At 36.0% G+C, this 23,500-nt stretch overlaps 1 protein-coding gene across 1 annotated transcript in view; it reads right to left on the bottom strand.

The window, feature by feature from the left end:
• Positions 1–23,500, bottom strand: part of ADAMTS19 (ADAM metallopeptidase with thrombospondin type 1 motif 19) — a 287,126-nt gene that overhangs the window by 64,381 nt on the left and 199,245 nt on the right. The window contains 1 exon segment of the mRNA XM_027775296.1: positions 18,610–18,690. Coding sequence (XP_027631097.1) covers positions 18,610–18,690 — 81 coding nt within the window.

The raw sequence follows: 23,500 nt of genomic DNA, 5'->3' as shown, positions 1-23,500 counted from the left end.
GAACAACAGAAAAGGAAAGAAATTACTATCATCAAATTATAATTTATAATGTACTTTAAAAATATATAGGATAAAAGGAAAAGAATAAAAGGAAAAAGATATAGCATGCAACATTAATCATGAAAAATAAGGTATTGGCCATATAAATATCAAATAGCACTAACTTCAGGGCAAGGAACATTCAGAGAGATTTAAAAATGCATATTTTTCAAAATATCAGTTAAAATTAATTTAATTTTAAAAGTAAAATGACATAAAATTTACTAAGGAACCCTAATAATCTGAAGTGTCTGACAAAGCATCAAAATGTGTGAAGCAGAGATTGAAGTAATTGAAAGGAAAAAGAAAAATCCATAAATTTGGTTGACGATTTCAATGCTTCTCTTTACTTCATTGATAAAACAAGAAGAAAATCAGTAAAAATATAGAAGACTCAAAGCAAATGTACTTAATTGATAATATCTTTTTTCCTTTTATTTTTTGTTTTTGTTTTGAGAGATTTTTGCTGTATGTAGGGAGTGTGTGCTCACTAGAGACAGAGACCCAGAAATCACCTCCTATACCACAATTGTGGGATGGTTATACCACAATCTCTTCTCCAATCTCTTCTCAGGATGCAGGGCACGCATGCACACGTGCCCAGCATGAGTTCCAAGCCTCCAGATCTGAGATTCAAACTGTGGTTTATCATTAGAGAGTCCAAGGCCTTAAACACTGTATCACCTGCTGGCCCCATCTAATACCTTTCTTATGAACTGAAATCTTTTGTAATTGTTTTGTAGCTATTTTTTTTTTAAATCTCGATTTTTCTTTCCTTGCTTTAAAGTGAGTTTTGATTCACATTACCATCTTCACACCAGCATATATACGTTTTTTGTTGTTTGTATTTTTCTGATACAAATTTCTATCCTTTGATTTTCAGTACTTGCCAATCTCAATATTTTAATTGTCTTGTAATGACTATCATATACTTGGATTCTTTTCAAAATTCAACCTCATAGTTTTTATCTTTTAACTACAGATTTTAGCTGTGTTCATTTTAAACCTTTATTTATACCACATTATTCTGTGTTCCTTTTTCTTGCTTGCTGTATGTTTCTTTTATTTTTCTTCTATTGTGCTTTCTACTGACTGATCATTTTAAAGTTTATTTCTAAAGATTATATTTGGTTCTTTAAAATAATGAGTTCCATCAATTTGATAGTCTTATTCCTTTGATTTTTTAAAAAATTGCCATAGGGCATACCAAGCCACCTGCTGGCCCCTTTAGAAGAACACTTTTTGGGGGGAGAGAGGATTTTTTTGGGGTATAGGGTGCGTGCGATCACCAGAAAAACATAGAGGGACAGAGAGACAGAAAGCGAGAAATCACACTGTAATCCCTTCTCCTCCATTAAGAAAACTTTTGAGGCCTGATTTGTAGGTGCACTCCTTCCAAAAGGATTTACATTGCACGTGACATCCACCTTGGTAACCACATTAAAATAAATGTTGTCTTGATGGTCTTACTGTTAATCTCAACTGGTAATTCAAATTCATGTGACGGTTTGCTTTTGGATTACAGAAACTCTGGGAAATCAATTTTCTATCTCCAACTTGCACTAAAATTAATATAGATGCATTTTCTTTTTTATTTTGTGTGTGTGTGTGTGTGTGTGTGTGTGTGTGTGTGTGTGTGTGTGTGTTTAAGAGAGATTTTCTGCTATAGGGCACTTGTATTCACCAGAGACAAGAGAGAAATACAGAGACAGGAAGCGAGAAATTACTCCCCAGGGAGTGGTCACACCATAATCCCTTGCCCTCCATTCTTTTCTTGGGATTTTGTGCATGCATGCACATAACCCACCATATTTTAAGCTGCCGGGTGTGGAACTCAAAACACGGTTGACTACATGGGAGTCCAGCAACATAGCCACTACGCCAACTGCTGGTACCCCTTTTATGGTATTTCTATCTCTTCTTCACACTGATCTTGCAGTCCTTCGGAATTCTTACTCTACAAGAGTGTCCCATTAGAGTTTCCACTTTGTTTTTGTTTTTAAGGAGTTTTTGCACTTGCTGGAGAGAGAGAGAGAGAGAGAGAGAGAGAGAGAGAGAATGAGAGGTAAAGTGAGAAACCATCCCCATGGGGATGGGCATGCTGCAATCCCTTCTCCATTCTCCTGGGGTCTTGGACAAGCATGTGAGTTCCCACTTTGTTAAGGCCTTAGGCTTTATTTTTTGGTCCATAAAATCCCCAAGGATCTCAAACCTTAAGTTGATTAGCAGAATTAAGCATAAGTGGGGCTTCAGAGTCAGACTCATACTTTACCTTCCTGTTTTCACTTTGATTTTTGCACTTGATTGTTTTTTTAACTACTTTCTAGGTTAAAGTGTTAGGGACTAAATACTCATCCCTAGGATTAGAAGAGGTCATGAGGGTGGGGTCCTCATGAATAGGATTAGAGTTCTTACAAGATTCCCTAGAAAACTCCCTTCCTCTCTGCAACTCAGAAGAGGCCCCCTCACCAGATCCTGACCATGCTGGAACCCAGATCTCAGATCTCCAACCTCTAGAACTGTGAGAATTGAATGTCTGCTGTTTATAAACTACCTAGTCTATGATACTTTGGTAGAGCAGCCCAAAGCAACTAAAACAAAGGTCAAATTATAAAAGTGCTTTTTTGTTTTGTTTTGTTTTTATAATTTGCTTATTTAAAATTGTTTTTAATGAGAGGTTTGTCTATAGTGCCTTCCATTAAAACTGCAGGCTAGGTCAACTAACCCACGTGATCTAAGATTTTTTTTTCAAAAATCATAAGCTGTAGTGATTTTGTACAGATATAATATAAGGTCTATCTAAAGTACTCTCCATTTTGGGGGACCAGCAGTTAGCATAATGGTTATGTTGCTAGACTCCCACGTAGCCGACCACAGTTCGAGTCCTGGACCCAGTGGCTTAAACTCACGCTGGGTGCATGTGCACGCATGCCCAAGATGCCGAGAGGAGAATGGAGGAGAAGGGATTGCGGCGTGGCCATTCTGCCTGGGGGGTGATTTCTCGCTTTCTGTCTCTCTTGTCTTTCTGGCAAGTGCATGCACCCTATAGCAAAAACCTCTCCAAATAAATAAATAAATAAATAAAGTACTCTCCATTTTAAGTTTTTAATTATTTATTAAGAAAGTAATAATGCCATACTCTTTAGAAAAGCAGAAATAATGGCATGTAAGGATACAGTTCAAAAAGGGAGTAATAAAAAAGAGTAGTTGTATTGAGAGGGAATTAACTGTCTCCTGTTATATGATAAACAGTCTGAAGTAGACAAGTTAATTTCTTTCAGAATGATTAGTTTTCCAAGCTTCTATTTTTCTTTCTTTTTGTTAAAGTGATTTCAGATGAAGATTTCCTTCCTATGCCGGAAGGAACCTTTAGGAAGTGTGATTTACAATGTGTATCTATTTGCCAGGTCTTCGGGCTTGAAATCTAGGATTTTAATTCTGTGCCATTAATTTTTTCCCTCCAAACCTGCCTCTTATTCACAAGTCCTACATCAGTAAATGGTACTGCTACTTCACAGAAACCTGGAAGTCAATCTTTGGGTATTTATCTATTATCAACTCTCACATCCATTTTTCAATAAGCCCTATCAGGTCAACTTCTTCAAAACCTCTGGATGCCATTGGGGTTTTCCCATTCTTATTCCCTTGGCTGCAGCATGCAACTAGTCTCTTTGCCTCTCTTCTTGTACCCTTTCTCTAATTCATCAGGATAATCATTGGGTCATCAAGAAAGTCATGAGACAGTTTTGCACAGGAAAACATAAAACTACATCATGACCTTTCCAATGACCTAGTATTTTTTTTCTCAGCTGAGCAAATAAGGATATTCAGTGAGCACATGAATACACATGGTAACATATTAGTATTTTCAACATTAATTTAATATCCAGAGTTGCATGCATGCTTAGGCTATTTCTTTATATAAGTAAAATACCCTGATAAGTCAGACCTAAAGCTAAACACAATGAGAACTGACAATAATTAAGGCATGATACTTAATACAGATATGTGATTCAAACTTTAAACTGAATGTTCTTCTAATAACAAAGAGTGATTGGGGATTTCTGTTTAGAGATATGTAACAAGGAAAGAATATGGAATTTGGCAGATAGGAGGCAGTGACTAGAGAAGAAAATAGTTATTTTATGATATATACACTCGAGTTCACATTATACAGCAAAATGATTACATTAGTTCAAAAAAAGGAACAGAGAGGCACTAAGGGGTAAGTTTAAGGAAAATGTGTTCAAATATGGCATGCACTTTAAAATCACAAGAGCTGCATGGAAAGTAGTAGTTAAAAATTTTTTTAATGAGAAATAAACAAACAAACAAAATAGGTAGCCTGCTTGAATGCCTAAGAACCAAGTTGCTATCGCCAGACTCTGGGGTTCAAAACAAGAATGATGGCTTTTTACATATGTGACCTTGGGGGGGGTCACATAAAAACTCTCTGTTCTTGTATTTCTTGATTTTAAAAACTGGCAAATAACCTGACATTCTTATATCTGTTAAGCCCCCCCCCCCCTTCTTTTTACTTGATAAGTATGTAAGGCTCTTTGCTGAAAAAGGTATATATGGTACTATCCTTGATTTGAATATCACACACTGCATACGTGCTTCGTAAACCAGACTGTATGCCAGAAAGATGTACAGCAATTAAATGTAAATAAATTATAAAATAATAATTTTCAAAATTGACAAATCAGTGCCTACTTTGTAGAGGCGTTATGAGGATCTATTTAGCATATACATGAAATACACTGGCATCGTAAAAACATTACACACATGTGAAGTATCTTTTTTTAAAAAAATTATTCAGAAAGTCATTATTTCCTGCATGCCAGATATAGTTAGTGCAAAGAATAGAACAAAATGCCTTCAAGATTAATGATGGGATCAGCAGCTGGAGTAATGGTTATGTCACTGAACTTCCACATAGTTGACCATGGTTGGAGTTCTAAAACTCACACCGGGCATGTGTGTGTGCATTCCCAAAATTCTGAGAGGAGAAGGAAGGAGAAAGTATTGCAGTGTGTTAATCCCCCCCAGGGGTTGATTTCTCACTTTCTGCCTCTCTGTCTGGCAAGTGCGTGTGCCCTATAACAAAAACCTCTCTCTAAAAAAAAGAATTAATGATGGATACTGATAATATAAAAGCAAGCACGTAAATAAATAAAAAAAATCAAGACAGTGGTAAGTGCTACAAAAGAAATAAAACAACAATGAACTAGGGTATGGCTTACTTGGAAGTCATAGGGAACATAAAGAGATAAAGTGATAGCTTAGAATAACTGATAGGATTCGTCAATGTGCTATATGAGAGTGGTAAAGAACTGAGGGATCAAGGAAGACTTTCAGTTTTGGCATAAACTCCTGGATAGAAATTGTGGTAGTCTGAAAAACAGGTCCCCAGAGATATCTATGTTACTAAATAAAAGGTATTATACAAACTATCTTCTCCAACTACAGCACATGACATTAGAAATCAATAACAGAAGGAAAAGTGGGACATTCACCAATGTGTGTCTATTAAACAACATACTTTCAACCAATGGATCAAAGGAAAGTCACAAGAGAAATTAGAAAATATGTTGATACACATGAAAGTAAAATTTCAACATATTGAAACTTATGGGATACAGTAAAAGTAGTGCCAAAGGGCAATGTCTTCCCATAAACGCTTTAAAAAAAAAGAAGAAACACTTCAAATTAACAACTATACTTTACACTTTAGAGAACTAGAGGAAAAAAAAAACTGAACCCAAATTTAACAGAAGAAAGTAAATCATCAAAATTAGAGCAAAGATAAATGGAACAGAATATAGAAAAACTAACAAAACCAAAAGTTTACTAAAAAAAATGAAATTGACAAATCTTTTAGACTGACTAAGAAAAAAAGAAAATACTTAAATACTAACATCAGAAATGAGACATTTCAACTGGAATTTCTAAAGAAAAATGCTTGAAACTAACAAGAAAAGATCCGAAATCTTTCGAAATGTGAAAACTCAAAGAAACAGCATAGGAAAGGAATAAAAATACCCAGGTGGCTGAGGTCAGTAGACTGGAACAAGGAGAAATTTCCCATTGCTGGGAAAGGATGACCAAGAAATCTCTAACATCTTCTAATACCAACATGGATGACATTCCTAATTTTCTTGGAATCCAGTACTCCTCACAGCCCTGGGCCCAGTCTGGGGAGTTTAAGAAGCAGAGGGACACATATTTCTAGGGAAGGATCTCAGACTGGTTGACACCAGCTTCTAGGACCCAGGCTGCTACATCTCAGTTTGGGATGAAAGCACTTGCTACAGTGAAAATTGCACCAATGACTCATGTCCTACAAGTCTTCAAATTCCTGAAATCCACCCAAATCCCACTAAGCCCACACAGGTGGCTGCAGCAATTACCCCAGCTAGAGAGCACAGTAGGTCTGTGACCTTGGCATACATGACCATGTATATTATACACTCTGAAGCACAGGCAGAGTAGAACAATAGGATAGCTCCATGAAACAGAGCTACACCATTTTGAGAACAGAACAACTTTGGAGTGAAATCTGAACCAACTGACAGGACTGCTCCAAGGAGTGGGCAGGCAAACCTAGGGATTCCCCTACTCAGAGGATACTTTTGCAATGACTCCAGCATAAGACCCGTCCTCCTATAGGGGTCCTCCAGCTTTAGTCCCCATATCTTGGTCCTGCTCATGCAGCAGCTCCAGATCAAGGGCCCCCGTTTTTGGCAGCATCCCTCTGGAGCTGCAGATCTCTTTAATAGACAGGTGCTGAGTTTCATACATACTGTAGCATAAGGACATGGGCCCTTCCCCAGATTTGGCTAGACCCCTCTCCTGACCACCACTGAGTCCAGACCTGCTATAGTTGCAGCAAACAGGTCCTGTCTTTATTAAGGACTCTCAAGTCTCTGCAGGCCAGCACTCTTAGCTCTGCCATCCTGAGCAACTATTCATTCTCCACTACTGTGGTTGACAGACTCCCTAGAGATGCATGTAACACGCTTAGCCCCATCATTCATTTCAGCCAAGCAGTTTACCTGGTGATCCCCACAATCAAGTAGACCACCCCACTACTACCACAAACACACAAAGTCTAGAACATTGAGACACTCACAATCACCATGGTCAGTGAATACAATTGAAGAAAACCTGTGGAGACTACATAACTATAACCACTCAAATACCCCATGTAAACATTACTAAGGGTATATTCTTAACAAAAAAAAATTCTCCCGCTTAGAAAACTGCTCCCCCAAATCAGAAGAGCTACTCTTTTAGTAGATGGATAGATTTCAACATAGGGCACAACAACAAATATGAAAAAGCAAGAAAACTCAAAACTCCAAAGAAACATAATAATTCTTCAGGAATATATACCCAAAATAAGGAAAGTCTTAAAATTCTCTTAAGAAAATTCAAAATAGGGACCAGCAGTTAGCATAATGGCTATGTCGCTGGACTCTCATGTAGTCGACCATGGTTCACATCCTGGACCCGGTGGCTTAAACTCACTCTGGGCGCTTATGCGCCAAGAGGGGAGTGAAGAAGGGATTGCGATGTGGCCATCCCCCCTGGGGGGGTGATTTCTCGCTTTCTGTCTCCCTGTCTCTCTCTGTCTGTCTGGTGAGCGCATGCACCCTATAGCAAAAACCTCTTCAGAAAAAAAAAAAAAAAAGAAAAAGAAAAGAAAAAAGAAAAAAGGAAAATTCAAAATAATGATTCTAAAGAAATTTAGGGGCCAGCTGGTGGTGCAGTGGTTAAGGCAGAAATAGCCTACTGAACAGTTCAATTCTTGGACTCAGAGGCTTGGAAAATATGCTAGGCACATGTGTATGCATGCCCCAAATCCCAAAAGGATAAATGAAGAAAAAGGGATTGTAGCATGACCAACCCCCATGAGGGGTGCTTTTTCACTTTCTCTCTCTCTCTGCTTCTCTCTGGCCAGTACATGCACTCTCTGAAAATTTTTTTTAAAAAGAAAACAGAAAGAAATTCAGTGAGACAGAGTAAAGTGCTGTTAGGCAATTTGACAAAATTTTAAAAAAATGACAAAAATGAGAAATTCAACAAAAAGCTAGAAATCATAAGAAAGAAAAAATAGAGTTAATAAAATGTAAAATATAATGGAGAACTTCAATAGTAATTTAGAACAAACTGAAAGAAGAAGCTTATACTGGAAGATAAACCTTAGATCATCCAGTCAAGGAAAACACAGAAAAGAATAATGACAAAAGATAAAGATAACCTTTATGATTTATAAAATACAGTAAAGTGAGCAAATATTCACATCCTGGGAGTTCCAGAAGGAAAACAAACATGAGGGATTGAAAACTTAATTTAATAAAATTGTAGCCAATAACTTCATAAGCATTGGAAGAGATATGAACATACAGGAAGAAGATGCTCAAAGATCTCCAAATAGATTCAATCCAAAAAGGCTTTCACTGAGACATACTATAATTAAAATGTTGAAAGTCAAAGATAAAGAGAGAACTTTGAAATTAGTAAGAGAAAAGCATCAAGTTACATATAATTAAAAAAAAAAAAACTTTAACAAATTGCAGGTTTCTCAGCAGAAACCATGCATGTTTGGAGAGAATGGGATAATATATTCAAAATACTCAAAGGAAAAAAAAAAGAAAATGGCCACCCAAGAATATTATACCCAGCAAACCTATCCTTTAGAGTAGAAGGAGAAATAAAGACTTAGACACGCAAAATTTGTGGAGTTCACCTTCACCACACAAGAAGTCCTTAAGAGAATAATACATTTGGGAGCAAAATGGCAATAACTATTAGAATAAAAAATATGAAAATACACCATACACAAGAAGACTTTGGACACATGAGGAACACAAAGGTATATAACCCTACTGCCATGACAAGTCATCAAATCATAAATGTAGAATATAGAGGTGGAAAACCAACCAGAAAACACCTAAAAAAAATGACAAAAGTTAACCTCTTATCTATCTATAATAACCTTAAATGTAAATTTATTAAACTCTCCATTGAAATACATAGAAAGGGGGCCAGCAGGTGGTGTGGTGGTTAAGGACACTGAAATCTCATATGGCTGACTGTGGTTCAAATCCTGAACCTGGCAGCTTTCTTTCTCACTTTCTCTCTCTCTCTCTCTCTCTCCCCCTCTCCCTCCGTGTTCAAAATAAAATAAATAAATAAAATAAAGTTAAATAAAATAATTCTTTAAAAAAGGAAATATATAGAATGGTTGAATAATAAAATCTAAGTATATGCTTCCTATGAGAAACTCACTTTACCTCTAAAGACACACATAGACTAAAAGTGAAAAAAGAAATTTCATGCAAATGAAAGTCAAAAGCAATCAGGAATTGCCATGCTAATATCAAGTTAAAAAAAGACTTAACTTCAAAACCTGTAAAAGAATATAAAGAAAATCATCACATAATGATAAAGGAATCGATCAAGCAAGAGGGCAACAATTGTGAATTTATATATATATATGCACCCAACATAGAAGCACCTAAATAAATAAAGCAATTATTACTAGATATCATGAGAGAGATATCCAATACAATACTAGGTGGAGACATCAGAATTGGCAGCACTAGAAAAATAAGCTAGACAGAAAATCAACAAAGAAACATTGAACATAGACCAAATAGATCTAAAATTTTCAGAACAATTCCTTTCAACAATTACAGATATTCATACTTCTCATTAGAACATACCCCCTTTTTCAAGAGAAGCCACATTTTAGACCACAAAGACAAATTAAAAAAAATATTAAAGTAGAAATCATATCAAGTATTTTTGTTGAGCATGATGAAATAAGACTAGAAATCAGTAACAAAAAAAGGCACTGTGACATATACAAGATTATGAAAAGTAAATATGTTCTTTAATGGCTACTGGGTTAAAAAACATCAAATGGGAATTTTAAAATGTCCAGAAACAAGTAAATATTAAAACACAACAAAACCTATGGGCAATGTAAAAATATTTCAAAGAAGGGAGTTCATAGCAGTAAGTATCTTCATAAAAAAGAAAGAATTCAGCGACCAGCAGTTAGCGTAATGGCTATGTTGATGAACTCCCATAATTCTTCAGGAATATATACCCAAAATAAGGAAAGTCTTAAAATTCTCTTAAGAAAATTCAAAATAGGGACCAGCAGTTAGCATAATGGCTATGTCGCTGGACTCTCATGTAGTCGACCATGGTTCACATCCTGGACCCGGTGGCTTAAACTCACTCTGGGCGCTTATGCGCCAAGAGGGGAGTGAAGAAGGGATTGCGATGTGGCCATCCCCCCTGGGGGGGTGATTTCTCGCTTTCTGTCTCCCTGTCTCTCTCTGTCTGTCTGGTGAGCGCATGCACCCTATAGCAAAAACCTCTTCAGAAAAAAAAAAAAAAAAGAAAAAGAAAAGAAAAAAGAAAAAAGGAAAATTCAAAATAATGATTCTAAAGAAATTTAGGGGCCAGCTGGTGGTGCAGTGGTTAAGGCAGAAATAGCCTACTGAACAGTTCAATTCTTGGACTCAGAGGCTTGGAAAATATGCTAGGCACATGTGTATGCATGCCCCAAATCCCAAAAGGATAAATGAAGAAAAAGGGATTGTAGCATGACCAACCCCCATGAGGGGTGCTTTTTCACTTTCTCTCTCTCTCTGCTTCTCTCTGGCCAGTACATGCACTCTCTGAAAATTTTTTTTAAAAAGAAAACAGAAAGAAATTCAGTGAGACAGAGTAAAGTGCTGTTAGGCAATTTGACAAAATTTTAAAAAAATGACAAAAATGAGAAATTCAACAAAAAGCTAGAAATCATAAGAAAGAAAAAATAGAGTTAATAAAATGTAAAATATAATGGAGAACTTCAATAGTAATTTAGAACAAACTGAAAGAAGAAGCTTATACTGGAAGATAAACCTTAGATCATCCAGTCAAGGAAAACACAGAAAAGAATAATGACAAAAGATAAAGATAACCTTTATGATTTATAAAATACAGTAAAGTGAGCAAATATTCACATCCTGGGAGTTCCAGAAGGAAAACAAACATGAGGGATTGAAAACTTAATTTAATAAAATTGTAGCCAATAACTTCATAAGCATTGGAAGAGATATGAACATACAGGAAGAAGATGCTCAAAGATCTCCAAATAGATTCAATCCAAAAAGGCTTTCACTGAGACATACTATAATTAAAATGTTGAAAGTCAAAGATAAAGAGAGAACTTTGAAATTAGTAAGAGAAAAGCATCAAGTTACATATAATTAAAAAAAAAAAAACTTTAACAAATTGCAGGTTTCTCAGCAGAAACCATGCATGTTTGGAGAGAATGGGATAATATATTCAAAATACTCAAAGGAAAAAAAAAAGAAAATGGCCACCCAAGAATATTATACCCAGCAAACCTATCCTTTAGAGTAGAAGGAGAAATAAAGACTTAGACACGCAAAATTTGTGGAGTTCACCTTCACCACACAAGAAGTCCTTAAGAGAATAATACATTTGGGAGCAAAATGGCAATAACTATTAGAATAAAAAATATGAAAATACACCATACACAAGAAGACTTTGGACACATGAGGAACACAAAGGTATATAACCCTACTGCCATGACAAGTCATCAAATCATAAATGTAGAATATAGAGGTGGAAAACCAACCAGAAAACACCTAAAAAAAATGACAAAAGTTAACCTCTTATCTATCTATAATAACCTTAAATGTAAATTTATTAAACTCTCCATTGAAATACATAGAAAGGGGGCCAGCAGGTGGTGTGGTGGTTAAGGACACTGAAATCTCATATGGCTGACTGTGGTTCAAATCCTGAACCTGGCAGCTTTCTTTCTCACTTTCTCTCTCTCTCTCTCTCTCTCCCCCTCTCCCTCCGTGTTCAAAATAAAATAAATAAATAAAATAAAGTTAAATAAAATAATTCTTTAAAAAAGGAAATATATAGAATGGTTGAATAATAAAATCTAAGTATATGCTTCCTATGAGAAACTCACTTTACCTCTAAAGACACACATAGACTAAAAGTGAAAAAAGAAATTTCATGCAAATGAAAGTCAAAAGCAATCAGGAATTGCCATGCTAATATCAAGTTAAAAAAAGACTTAACTTCAAAACCTGTAAAAGAATATAAAGAAAATCATCACATAATGATAAAGGAATCGATCAAGCAAGAGGGCAACAATTGTGAATTTATATATATATATGCACCCAACATAGAAGCACCTAAATAAATAAAGCAATTATTACTAGATATCATGAGAGAGATATCCAATACAATACTAGGTGGAGACATCAGAATTGGCAGCACTAGAAAAATAAGCTAGACAGAAAATCAACAAAGAAACATTGAACATAGACCAAATAGATCTAAAATTTTCAGAACAATTCCTTTCAACAATTACAGATATTCATACTTCTCATTAGAACATACCCCCTTTTTCAAGAGAAGCCACATTTTAGACCACAAAGACAAATTAAAAAAAATATTAAAGTAGAAATCATATCAAGTATTTTTGTTGAGCATGATGAAATAAGACTAGAAATCAGTAACAAAAAAAGGCACTGTGACATATACAAGATTATGAAAAGTAAATATGTTCTTTAATGGCTACTGGGTTAAAAAACATCAAATGGGAATTTTAAAATGTCCAGAAACAAGTAAATATTAAAACACAACAAAACCTATGGGCAATGTAAAAATATTTCAAAGAAGGGAGTTCATAGCAGTAAGTATCTTCATAAAAAAGAAAGAATTCAGCGACCAGCAGTTAGCGTAATGGCTATGTTGATGAACTCCCATGTAGGCGACCGCGGTTCGAGTCTTGGACCCGTTGGCTTAAAACTCACGCCAGGTGCGTGTGTGTGCATGCCCAAGATTCTGATAGGGGAATGGAGGAGAAGGGATTGCAGAGTGGCCATCACCCCTGGGGGGTGATCTCTCGCTTTCTGTCTCTCTGTCTCTTTCTCTCTGTGTCTGTCTGGCAAGCGCATGCACCCTATGGCAAAAGTCTTTTTTTTTTTTGGAGGGTTTTTTGCTATTCACCAGAAAGACACGCCGCAATCCCTTCTCCTCCATTCTCCTCTCGGGATCTTGGGCACGCATGCACACGCACCTGGCGTGAGTTTTAAGTCACTGGGTCCGGGACGCGAACCATGGTCGACTACGTGGGAGTCCAGCAAGATAGCCATTATGCTAACTGTTGGTTTCCCAGCCAGTTAGTTTTTGACAAAGTGCATCAGGAACATACATTGAAAAGAAGAGAGTCTTGTCAATAAACGGTACTAGTAAAACTGCATCCTATAAGCAGAAAGAAACTAGACCCATAACTCTCACTGTATATAAAATAAATTCCAATTGGATTAAAAACTTAAAAATTGAAACAACAAAGCTACTAGAAGAAAACATAGGGGAAACACTTTAGGGTATTAGTACTATCTAACAGTTCATGAATAAAACCTCAAAAACACAGACAATAAAAGTAAATATAGACAAGTGGGATTATATCAAACTAAAAAGGTTCTGCAAAGCAAAGAAAATAATCAAGAGTGAAGAGACAACCCACTGAATGGGAGAAAATATTTTCATACTATTTTACAAGAGATTAATAGCCGGAATACATAAGGAACTCAAAAACTCAATAGCAAGAAAACAAATAACACAATGAAAAAGTGGACAAATGATCTAAATAACCACTTTTCAAAGAAGTCATACAAATGATAATATATGAAAAAATACTCAACATCACTAAGCATTAGGGAAATACAGATGGAAAACAATGTGATAGTGTAATACCCCAGTTATAATGGGTATTATTAAAAAGATAAGAAAGAAAAAAATAAGAAATGCTAGTAGGGATATCGAGGAAGTGGCACTCTGTTACATGTAAATTTACATACCCATTATGGAAAACAGTATGGAGGTTCCTTAAAAACTAAAAGAACTTCTGTATGATCCTGCAATCCCACAGCTAGGCATGTATCCAAAAGTAAATCATATATTATAAACATATTTATGCCTCAATATTTATTTTAGCAGTATTCACAATAGCTAAGATACAGAAGCAACTTTAGTGTTTCATGAACTGATAAATGAATAGAAAATGTGGTATATATACACAATGTAATACCATTTGGTCATAAAAAGGACAAAATCCTGTCCTTTGATGTGAAATGGAGAGGCTTGAAAAACATTATGTTAAATAAAATAGAGCATGCACACACACACACACACACACACACACACACCCACCCTCCCACACAATTCTTCCTATGAAGAAATTGAAAAAAAAATGGCTCATAGAAGAAGGATGAACAACACCTACTAGAGGGAGGAGAAACAGAGAGATGTTGACTAAGAGATAAAATCGTAGACCAATAGAAGGGATGATTTCTGGGACATAAGATACAGTGGGGAGAATACATATGGAAACAACTTGCTATCAATAAATACCTCAAAACAACTGAAAGAGAATATTTTGAGTGTTCCAACATGAATAACAACAAAATAGTTGAGATAAGTATGCTAAGTATTCTGAATGAATCATTATGTCTTGTATTCTCATACTGTAAAATTATATTGTACCTCCCAATTATGTGCAATTATTATTATTATATGTTAATATGTGAGAGTGTGTGTGTGCATATATGGTTTTTCAAAAACATTATAATCAACACTATAGAAATAAAAAGGTGGGCCAGCAAGTGGCATGGTGGTTAGGTTCTGGATTCCCACATGGCTGGCTGCAGTTTGAGTCCTGGACCTGGTGGATAGCAATCTCATTCCGTCATCCCTTTCTCTGTCCACTGAATTAAAATAATAATAATAAATTAATTAAATTAAATAATTATCTAAAAAAAGAAATAAAAAGTAATTGAGAGTACTATGAACAACTATACAACAACTATAACTTTGATGATATGGCTAAATATCTAGAAACATAAAACCAACCACAAATATGGCTAATTTCCTAGAAACATAAAACTACCAAGACTGAATCAAAAAAAACACAAGTTCTAAATAGAAATATAATTAGTAAGGAGGTGAAATCAGTAATAAAAAATAATCAAAAATTAAAAATCATAAACTAAAAAGAAATCAAAGAAAAACTCTGTACCCAATAGTGTTTTGTATATGGTGTTAAATAAGGTTCTAATTTCATTTTTCTGCCTGTGGATATCCAGTTTCCCCAAAACAGTGAATGAAAAGATTGTCTTTTTTCTATTGAATGGTCTTGATATCTGTGTTGGAAAGCATTTGACCATATATACATATGGTTTATTTCATTTTTTTTTTCTTCTTTTTTTGGAGAGGTTTTTGCTACAGGGCGCGTACGCTTGCCAGAAAGACAGAGAGAGACAGAGAGATAGAAAGCGAGAAATCACCCCCCGGGGGGATGGCCACGCCACAATCCCTTCTCCTCCATTCTCCTCTCGGGATCTTGGGCACGCACGCACACGCGCCCGGCGTGAGTTTTAAGCCACCGGGTCCGGGACGCGAACCGCGGTCGACTACATGGGAGTCCAATGACAGAGCCATTACGCTAAGTGCTTGTCCCTCATATGGTTTATTTCTGACTGTTCTATTCCAATGGTCAGCATATCTATCTTTATGCCTATAGTACAATGTTTTGATTACTGTGGCTTTATAGTTAAGTTTTAAAATTGAGTATAATCCTCCAACTTTGTTCTTCTTTTTCAAGATTTGCTTAGCTATTCAGGGGCACTTGAGATTTTGTATAATTTTATCATGAGATCTGCATTTCTCCAAACTATATCAATAAAAAGTAAATGTACATATAATGCTACTAATCTCACTGGACTTTTCATATATATTAGTTAAGATGGTAAATGTTACATAAGAATTTCACTGTAATAAAAATGTGTTACTGAGGGAAAAAATATATTCTTATCCTAAATCCTAGAACCAATGATTATTACTGGTATGGCCTGAATTCATATTTTAAAATTCTAACCCCTAGAACAGTGGTATTAGATGATAAGTAGATTGTGAGACCTTTGCCTTCATCAGTGAGATTAGTGACCCCAGAGAGCTAGCTAGCCCTTCTGCCACATGAGGACACAGCAAAAAGATGCTATCTATGAATCAATAAATGGGCTCTCACCAAACACGAACCCATCACCACCTTGATATTGGAATTCCAACCACCAGAATTGTAAGAAATAAATTTCTGTTGCTTGCAAGCCTATTGTATTTTGTTATAGTAGCCTGAATGGATTAAAATAGCTTCCTCTACAGCAATGCTAAGAAAAAAAAAAAAAAAGGCTTTGTAAATATTAAGAATCTTGAGATGGGGGTATTTCCTGGATTATCCAGTGGGTCCTAAATGCAATCATCTGTATCCTTCTAAGAAGGAGATTTGAACAAAGAGAAGGCAACGAGACTATGGAGGCAGACATTGAAGTGATGTGGCTACAAGCAAAGAAATGTTGGCACCAATAGAAGCTGGGAGAGGCAAAGGACAGACCTTTCCCTAGAGTTTCCAGAGATACTGCAAATAGCAGACACTTTGACTTTTAGTCCAATTAAACTCACTTTGGATTTCTGGCCTCCAGAACTATGAGAGAATACATTTAGTTGTTGTAAGTAACCCATTTTGGGGCAATCATTACAGCAGCTATAAGACACGAATACAGTGGCAGGTACTGTAGTGGGGAAAATTATGGGAACAATAGAGGGTGGAAATCAAATATTTTATTTGGAACTTTAATTGTAGCATTATTCTTTCTGAGGTGCCTATATAAAACAATCGAGTTACAAGTGACTGTGCAAGGAAAGAGTAAAGCGGAGAAGAAAGTGGGGCTCAGACCTAAGCCATATTATCTGGGAACATTTGGAGACAGTCATGAAGTTGAAGACCCAAAAGAAAGGCCAGTAAGGGGCATCCAGGAAGGTAGGGAAGCTCAGAATTAGAGGTAAAAAAAAAAAAAAAAAGTGTTTAATGAATTAAGAAGTCAACAGTTTCAAACATTGACACATCGAGTAATGTGACAGTGGGTCTATCAGCACAAGAGCATTTGCTGACCTTGAAAAAGGCAGTTTCTGTAGACAGAGTCAGAAAACAAGACTGAAGTGGTTGTAGAGACCGGAAAGTAGTAAACTAGAGATAGCATGAAGATGTCCTATTTGTAAATCTGGTTGATTTATTTAGCTGCATTTCTTAGGTTACTAAAACTTACAGTATGATCTGGAATTTCGTAGACTGGAGAAAATTCCATTTGAGACAACCGTATTACTTTTCGGCTTGGTGAAAAGAAAGCATATATCCAAGTGTGACAGCCAGTTGTCGACTACTGAACAAAAGTACCAAAACTGTGTTCGGTGTTTCTAAAAACTGAATATTAGAGCTTTAATCTGAATTTTAAAGTCTTGGATGAACTACTTATACCTAAAATGTATTTAAAAGCTCTATTTGGTAAAGTAGATCAAATTTATAAATATATTGGTAATAACTAAATGGGTCATATGATGTATTTTTTGTGCAGTCCCCTTTTCTCAAATTTTTCTACTCCTGGGAAGCAAAACCTAATGGAAAAAAAAATTCTGTCAGTGTAGACTATCTTTCATACTGCAAAGTAAAAACAATCATGTAAAATGGGTTTTCCAAGTACAAAGTGTTTCCTTATTGGGATATTGTTTCTCATTTGAGAAAGAATATTGAAGACATTATTTTTGTTAAGAAACAACAAAGGCTTGAGAGTTTTCTTTAAAAAGATAATATAAACACACTAATAAAATTTTGGGAGAATTTCAGTCTTCTGCTTGACCTAATAATATTAGAACCTTCTACCTCTAGATGCCATGACTATATAACTTCATTTCATATGATTTAATTGAATTGAAGCTAATATATATGAAATTGCATTTCAACAACTTCGTATTTTCTTTCACATTTAAGAAAAATTATTTATTGACCTAATCCAAATATTAAAACAGCTGACACAGTTCTTTCCACAAGCAATATTTAGAAATTTAAAAGTGCTCTCTACATAGGTGAGATTTTTAAAAAAGGGAACAAGTAAGAACTCTTTTCCATGAAAAAATCAAGTTCTTTCAGTATGCAGAAAAAGTTTTAAATTCCGTAAGATTTCCTAATTCTAAAACAATCAATATATATGTCTATGTATATTTACACACACAAACATTTATATATGCAATTCATATGTGTATAAAATACATGTATGTATATGAAATATACATGCATGTATTATGGAATATCTATATCTGTGCACATGTATATAAAATAAAACATACCCAAATAATTCAATAAGGAATTTTTTTATCATGAACTAACATGTGAAAGCAATTTATAGCCCTCCACAACATTTAAATAACCAGATTTCTTTTGCTCCAAGGAGGTCCCTGGGAGAGAAGGAAAGATACTCCTACTTGATATGAAAAGTGCTTCTTGGGAAGTTCAAACATGAAACAAGAAACAGATCGACTTCCTCGTCATCACAGAACTCTCAGGGCAGGGAGATGGGCTCGTACTTGGGTCGTCTCTGTGTCTGTAACACAGGTTACCTAAATAGCTATGTGCCGGCTTTTCCTCCACAACTTTGATTCTTCTTGCTCCAGCAGGTATCACCAGCACTTCTACGTACCCTGTAGGAGTCAACAGAACGCACAATAAATCTTGAGTTCTTATACATTCTCTCTTTTAAAATTGGCTTCCCCCCCCTTTTGGTTTTGGTTATTGCTATGATATTTCAATACCTATGAATACAAAACATTTTATATATAAAAGCTGTCACCATTTCAGGTGATGATGTTTCTTGGAAAGATGGAGAACCTACAGCACTATTTGGGGACAAATAGGCAACTGTATTTTATGCATAAAAGGTATCTTATCAAATATGAGAGCAAAAACCCAATGGGAAAATCTAGTTAGAAACACAGTGGATCTTGGAACAGAGCAAGTAACTTCAGATTTTGGGATCTGGGAACTCCTTTAAATTAGAAAGTGTGAGGAAGAGGAAACACAGCTGTTGAGAATACAGCCAGCCTAGAGAAGGTTCCCAGAGGAGTTAACTATAGAACAAGAGAGACAAAGTATTCCCTAAAGGAGATTAACTGGGGGGTTTTAAAACTGGAGCTGGAGACAAGTTAAGTGTAAGGTCACACCAAGTTAGTGTCACCTCTGAAGGTGTCAGGCAGCTAGACTCAAGACACAATTAGGAGTTTCTCAGGAAGGATTTTTCGGCACAAGTTAGGGATATAATGCTTGACGTGAAATAAAAGAGAACACGCAGAAAATGGTACAACCAAGATTTCATTTACTGCAGAATACTGATAGGGCAGATGTCTACTTTTGGCTGAATAGCTTTTTTTCCCCCCACTATAGGGCATATGCGCTCATCAGAGAAAAAGAGAGAAGGAAAGTGAGAAAACAACTCCCTCCCCAAAGGGAGATGGCCACACTGAAATCCTTCTCCTCCATTCTCTCTGGATTTTGGGCATGTATGCACATGAATCCAGTCACCAGGTCTAGGACTCAAACTATGAAGTTGGCCAGTGGGATCTAGCTGTCTTAACCACCAGTTGAACCATAAGTAGTTGTTTCTGAATTGCATTAAAATAATACTTAATATTCCTCTTAGTATTCCTGTATAGGTCTATGTATCTAATTTTCAAAGCTTTGGAAAAATCACAAGAGATCATTCCATAATTAACTACTATTTATTAACTATTCAAATGTATGGAAATTGTTCATAAGTATTTGGCATATACCCTAGTACCTGAAGGCAATAGCTGGAATTAGAGAGTATGATTCAAGAATCAATTTTCACTGAGGAACATGGATATTTAATAAATCATTGAATTGCACATTTTCAACAATATCAAACCATTGTAAGTAATGACAAACAAAAAAGTACTATAATTTTATTTCAGGAACAAAACAGAAAGCAGTAAAAATAGAAACAAATACTTAGTGGTTATTTGTATATAGAAGTAAGGTAACATGGCCTCCCTCTGCCCTCACTGAGTTTATAATTATCTAGAAAGACAAAGCATAAATAACGTACATAAATATGAATTCAATAAAACTGTAAAATTACATTAAAAAAGATAATACACAAAAGTATACGGTTAATTTTTTTTTTTTGCTAAAGAATAGAAATTGAGTTCTTTAAGCTATTCCCATTGTCCAATCACATCAGCACTCAAAGGTTCACTACTAAATTCACAAAAGCGAAATTTTATTTTTTCCTTTTAGATAGTTGCATACATTATTAATATTTGGTAAACACTGACATCAGCCAGAATCACAATGATTCAGAGGAAAGAGTTCATGTAAGGCAAGAGAACTTCACAAGGAAATAAGTACATACATAATCTGTCTTTGGAGACTGGACAAGATTCCGATAGAAAAAAAAGTTTATTTTTGAAAAGAAAACTAGGGGATAAGTCGTACATTTAACAGCACTTGAATAATTCTGAGGGTATGGCAAGGTGCAAGAGGGTGGCTTTATTGAAGAGAGTTTAAATACATGCCCAGGAGAATGAATTTATTCTTTTAAGCTTGTGAACATTCTGTAACAAGCATCTTGGCAATCAGACTCTCGGTTGGAGAGGTTTTGTCTGTAGCAACATGCAGTATGGCAGGGATATAGTTGCGGGTAACTACAGAATCCTGCACTACAGCACGTGACGGGGGCTACTGTCATGAAATCCAGGCAGGACAGAGGCTAAGAAAACCTAGAAGGTGCTGTGAATAATAAAATTTCTGAAATTAGTAACTGAGAAAAAGTGTGCCCATGTTCGTAGGACACAATGTTTATTGCGACTGGTGCGAGAATGGGGCCTCATTTCCAAGAACATGGAAAGCAAGAGAGGAACTAGTTAGTTTTGGTGATAATTTTTAAAAATTCGACACTGCAATTGTTACTTAAAAGTGTGGTACAAATCACTGGTAAAAACATTCAGTGAATGTTGTGGAAGACTTGGAACCCCAGAGAAAGTTCAGGCCTTTGTCCGGCCTCCTTGCAGAAACAGTAATTTAAGCCATGGGAGTAGGTGGAGAAAACTGAGAGAGAAGGAAAGTCAAAGTCTCGACGTTGGTGACAATCGTTTTTAACAAAAAAGACTGAAAATAAGTCAGGAAACAAGACAAAGAAGGACTAATCATGAGGAGGAGGAGGCCTGGTCTATTTTGTAACAGTGGGATCCTATAGGTGAGAATGTGTCAAGAAGACTGTTGGTCAATTATGCCAAAAGCTGTAGAGACATCAAGGAGAAAGGCGACAAGTGAAAGTTCACTGGATGTCACAATCAGGAGGTGACAGTTAATTCTGAGGAAAAAAAAAATTAGTGGGGAAAAAGGCGAATTTCAGAATGTTAAAAAATAAAAGTACAGGGCCAAAAGGTGGCATAGTGGTTAAGGCACTGGGCTCCCACGTGGCTAACAGCAGTTCAAGTCCTGGATCCGGCAGCTTGGAACTTACACTGGGCATATGTGCATGTGTGCCTAAAATCCCAAGAGGAGAATGAAGGAGAAGGGACTGCGGCATGGCCACCCCCTCCGGAGGGTGATTTCTCGCTCTCTATCCTCTGTCTCTCTTTGCAAGTATGCTAGAGCAAAAATCTCTCTAAATAAAAATAAATAAGTAAATAAAAGTACACAGAACACAGCAGAGGTAATAGTATGTGAAAATTCTTGTTGAGTTTAGTGGTGAACTCAGAGGCATGCTGTTCACAGGCAATATATAGTATATCTAAGCCAATATGTTTATCTAGAGCAATTCTCTATTACTGAGTCAGAATCGCTTCAATTACAGGTGGTTTATACTAATTACTTTTTAAGAGAGATTTTTATTATAGGATGTATGTGCTCACCAGAGACAGAAATAGAGAGTGAAGAAAGCAAGAACTCACCCCCCCTGGGGGAGTGGGGTCATGCCGCAATGCCTTCTTCTCCATTCTCCTTTTGGGATTTAGGGCATGTATGCACATGCACCCAGTGTGAGGTTTAACCCACCAGGTCCAGGACTCAAACCAAGGTTGACTACATGGGAGTCCAGCAATGTAACCATTACACCATCTACTGGTTCCTGTTTAGACTAATTTAAAGAAAAAGATTAAAAAAAAATCAAACACAGGTATATGAATAGAAAATGCTAATGACTGAGGATTAGATATTTTTTAGTAAATATGCCCTTTTGCACAACTGAAAAAGTACATTTTTAAAAGAAGTAAATAGAAAAGTGGCTATTGACTGTCTAAGAAGTTGGAGCATGAAGCTGGTGATGTCATCCTCACAAATTTGATTCTTCTATTGGACAGTTTCTTTTGCACACAGCAACTTCTTATTTTACAACTGGAATACCATTTTTAAACTGCCATCTTAAAATGCCAATAGTATTTTCATGGTAGCAATAACTAAGTAATAAATGCCATATTTTGGGCAACCGCAATGTGCTGATAATTATTATAGTAACGTTACATAAATTACTACTTTTAACTATAATAATAACATTAAAGGTAGATCTAACATATTCCATGTAATAAATGAGAAAATGAAGATAGAGGAAAATAAATCCATTTCAACTCTGCACTGTCAGTAATTTGCTGACCCAAGCTATGAATTCAGATCTAATTCCAATATTCACTTCCTGCTATCACCCACTATTACTATTTCATAAAATAGAACAGAAGACATCATGACTTCATCATTTGTGTGGAAACAACAAAATAAAAACTAAGGATTGCATCTTCATCTTTTTAGTCTAAGAATAACACGTTTCATGTGCATTTTCTTCTTAGTGTATACAAATAAAGACATAGTTCTGAAACCAGCCAGATATATAATTTACTTTTCATTCCTTAAAAAAGAAAAAAAATCAATCCTTGGTAACCAGGTTATAATGAAAGACATGGTAAAGTACTAAGTCAAAGAAAAACACTTGTTAAGTCTATTTTCTACCTGCAACAGAAATGTTTTGGCATTCCTAAATAGAGCAAAGGGACTGAAAACACCCACACGTGTCTGCACACGTTACTCATACACTATAGACACTGTGCGTGGCCAAATGGACCAAAAAAAGCTGCAGACCTTCAAAACATTCTGGAAGTCCATGAACTATAGGGATAAGATTGTCTCAAGAGAAAAGAATACAGCATTCCTAATGTCACAAGTAGACAAAGGCTGGGAACCAGCAGTTAGCGTAATGGCTATGTTGCTGGACTCCCATGTAGTTGACCGCGGTTCGCGTCCCAGACCTGGTGGCTTAGAACTCATGCCAGGCGCGTGTGTGTGCGTGCCCAAGATCCCGAGAGGAGAATGGAGAAGGGATTGCGGCGTGACCATCCCCCCTGGGGGGGGGTGACTTCTCGCTTTCTGTCTCTATGTCTCTGTCTGGCAAGCGCACGCGCCCTATAGCAAAAAGCTCCCCCTCCCCCCCCCAAAAAAAAGAAG

The sequence above is a fragment of the Tupaia chinensis genome, unplaced genomic scaffold, assembly GCF_000334495.1.
Source record: "Tupaia chinensis unplaced genomic scaffold, TupChi_1.0 Scaffold000541_1, whole genome shotgun sequence".
NCBI classification, from domain to species: Eukaryota; Metazoa; Chordata; class Mammalia; order Scandentia; family Tupaiidae; genus Tupaia; species Tupaia belangeri.
Note: the sequence above shows the minus strand (reverse complement) of the source record. Positions and strands in the feature narration are given on the sequence as shown.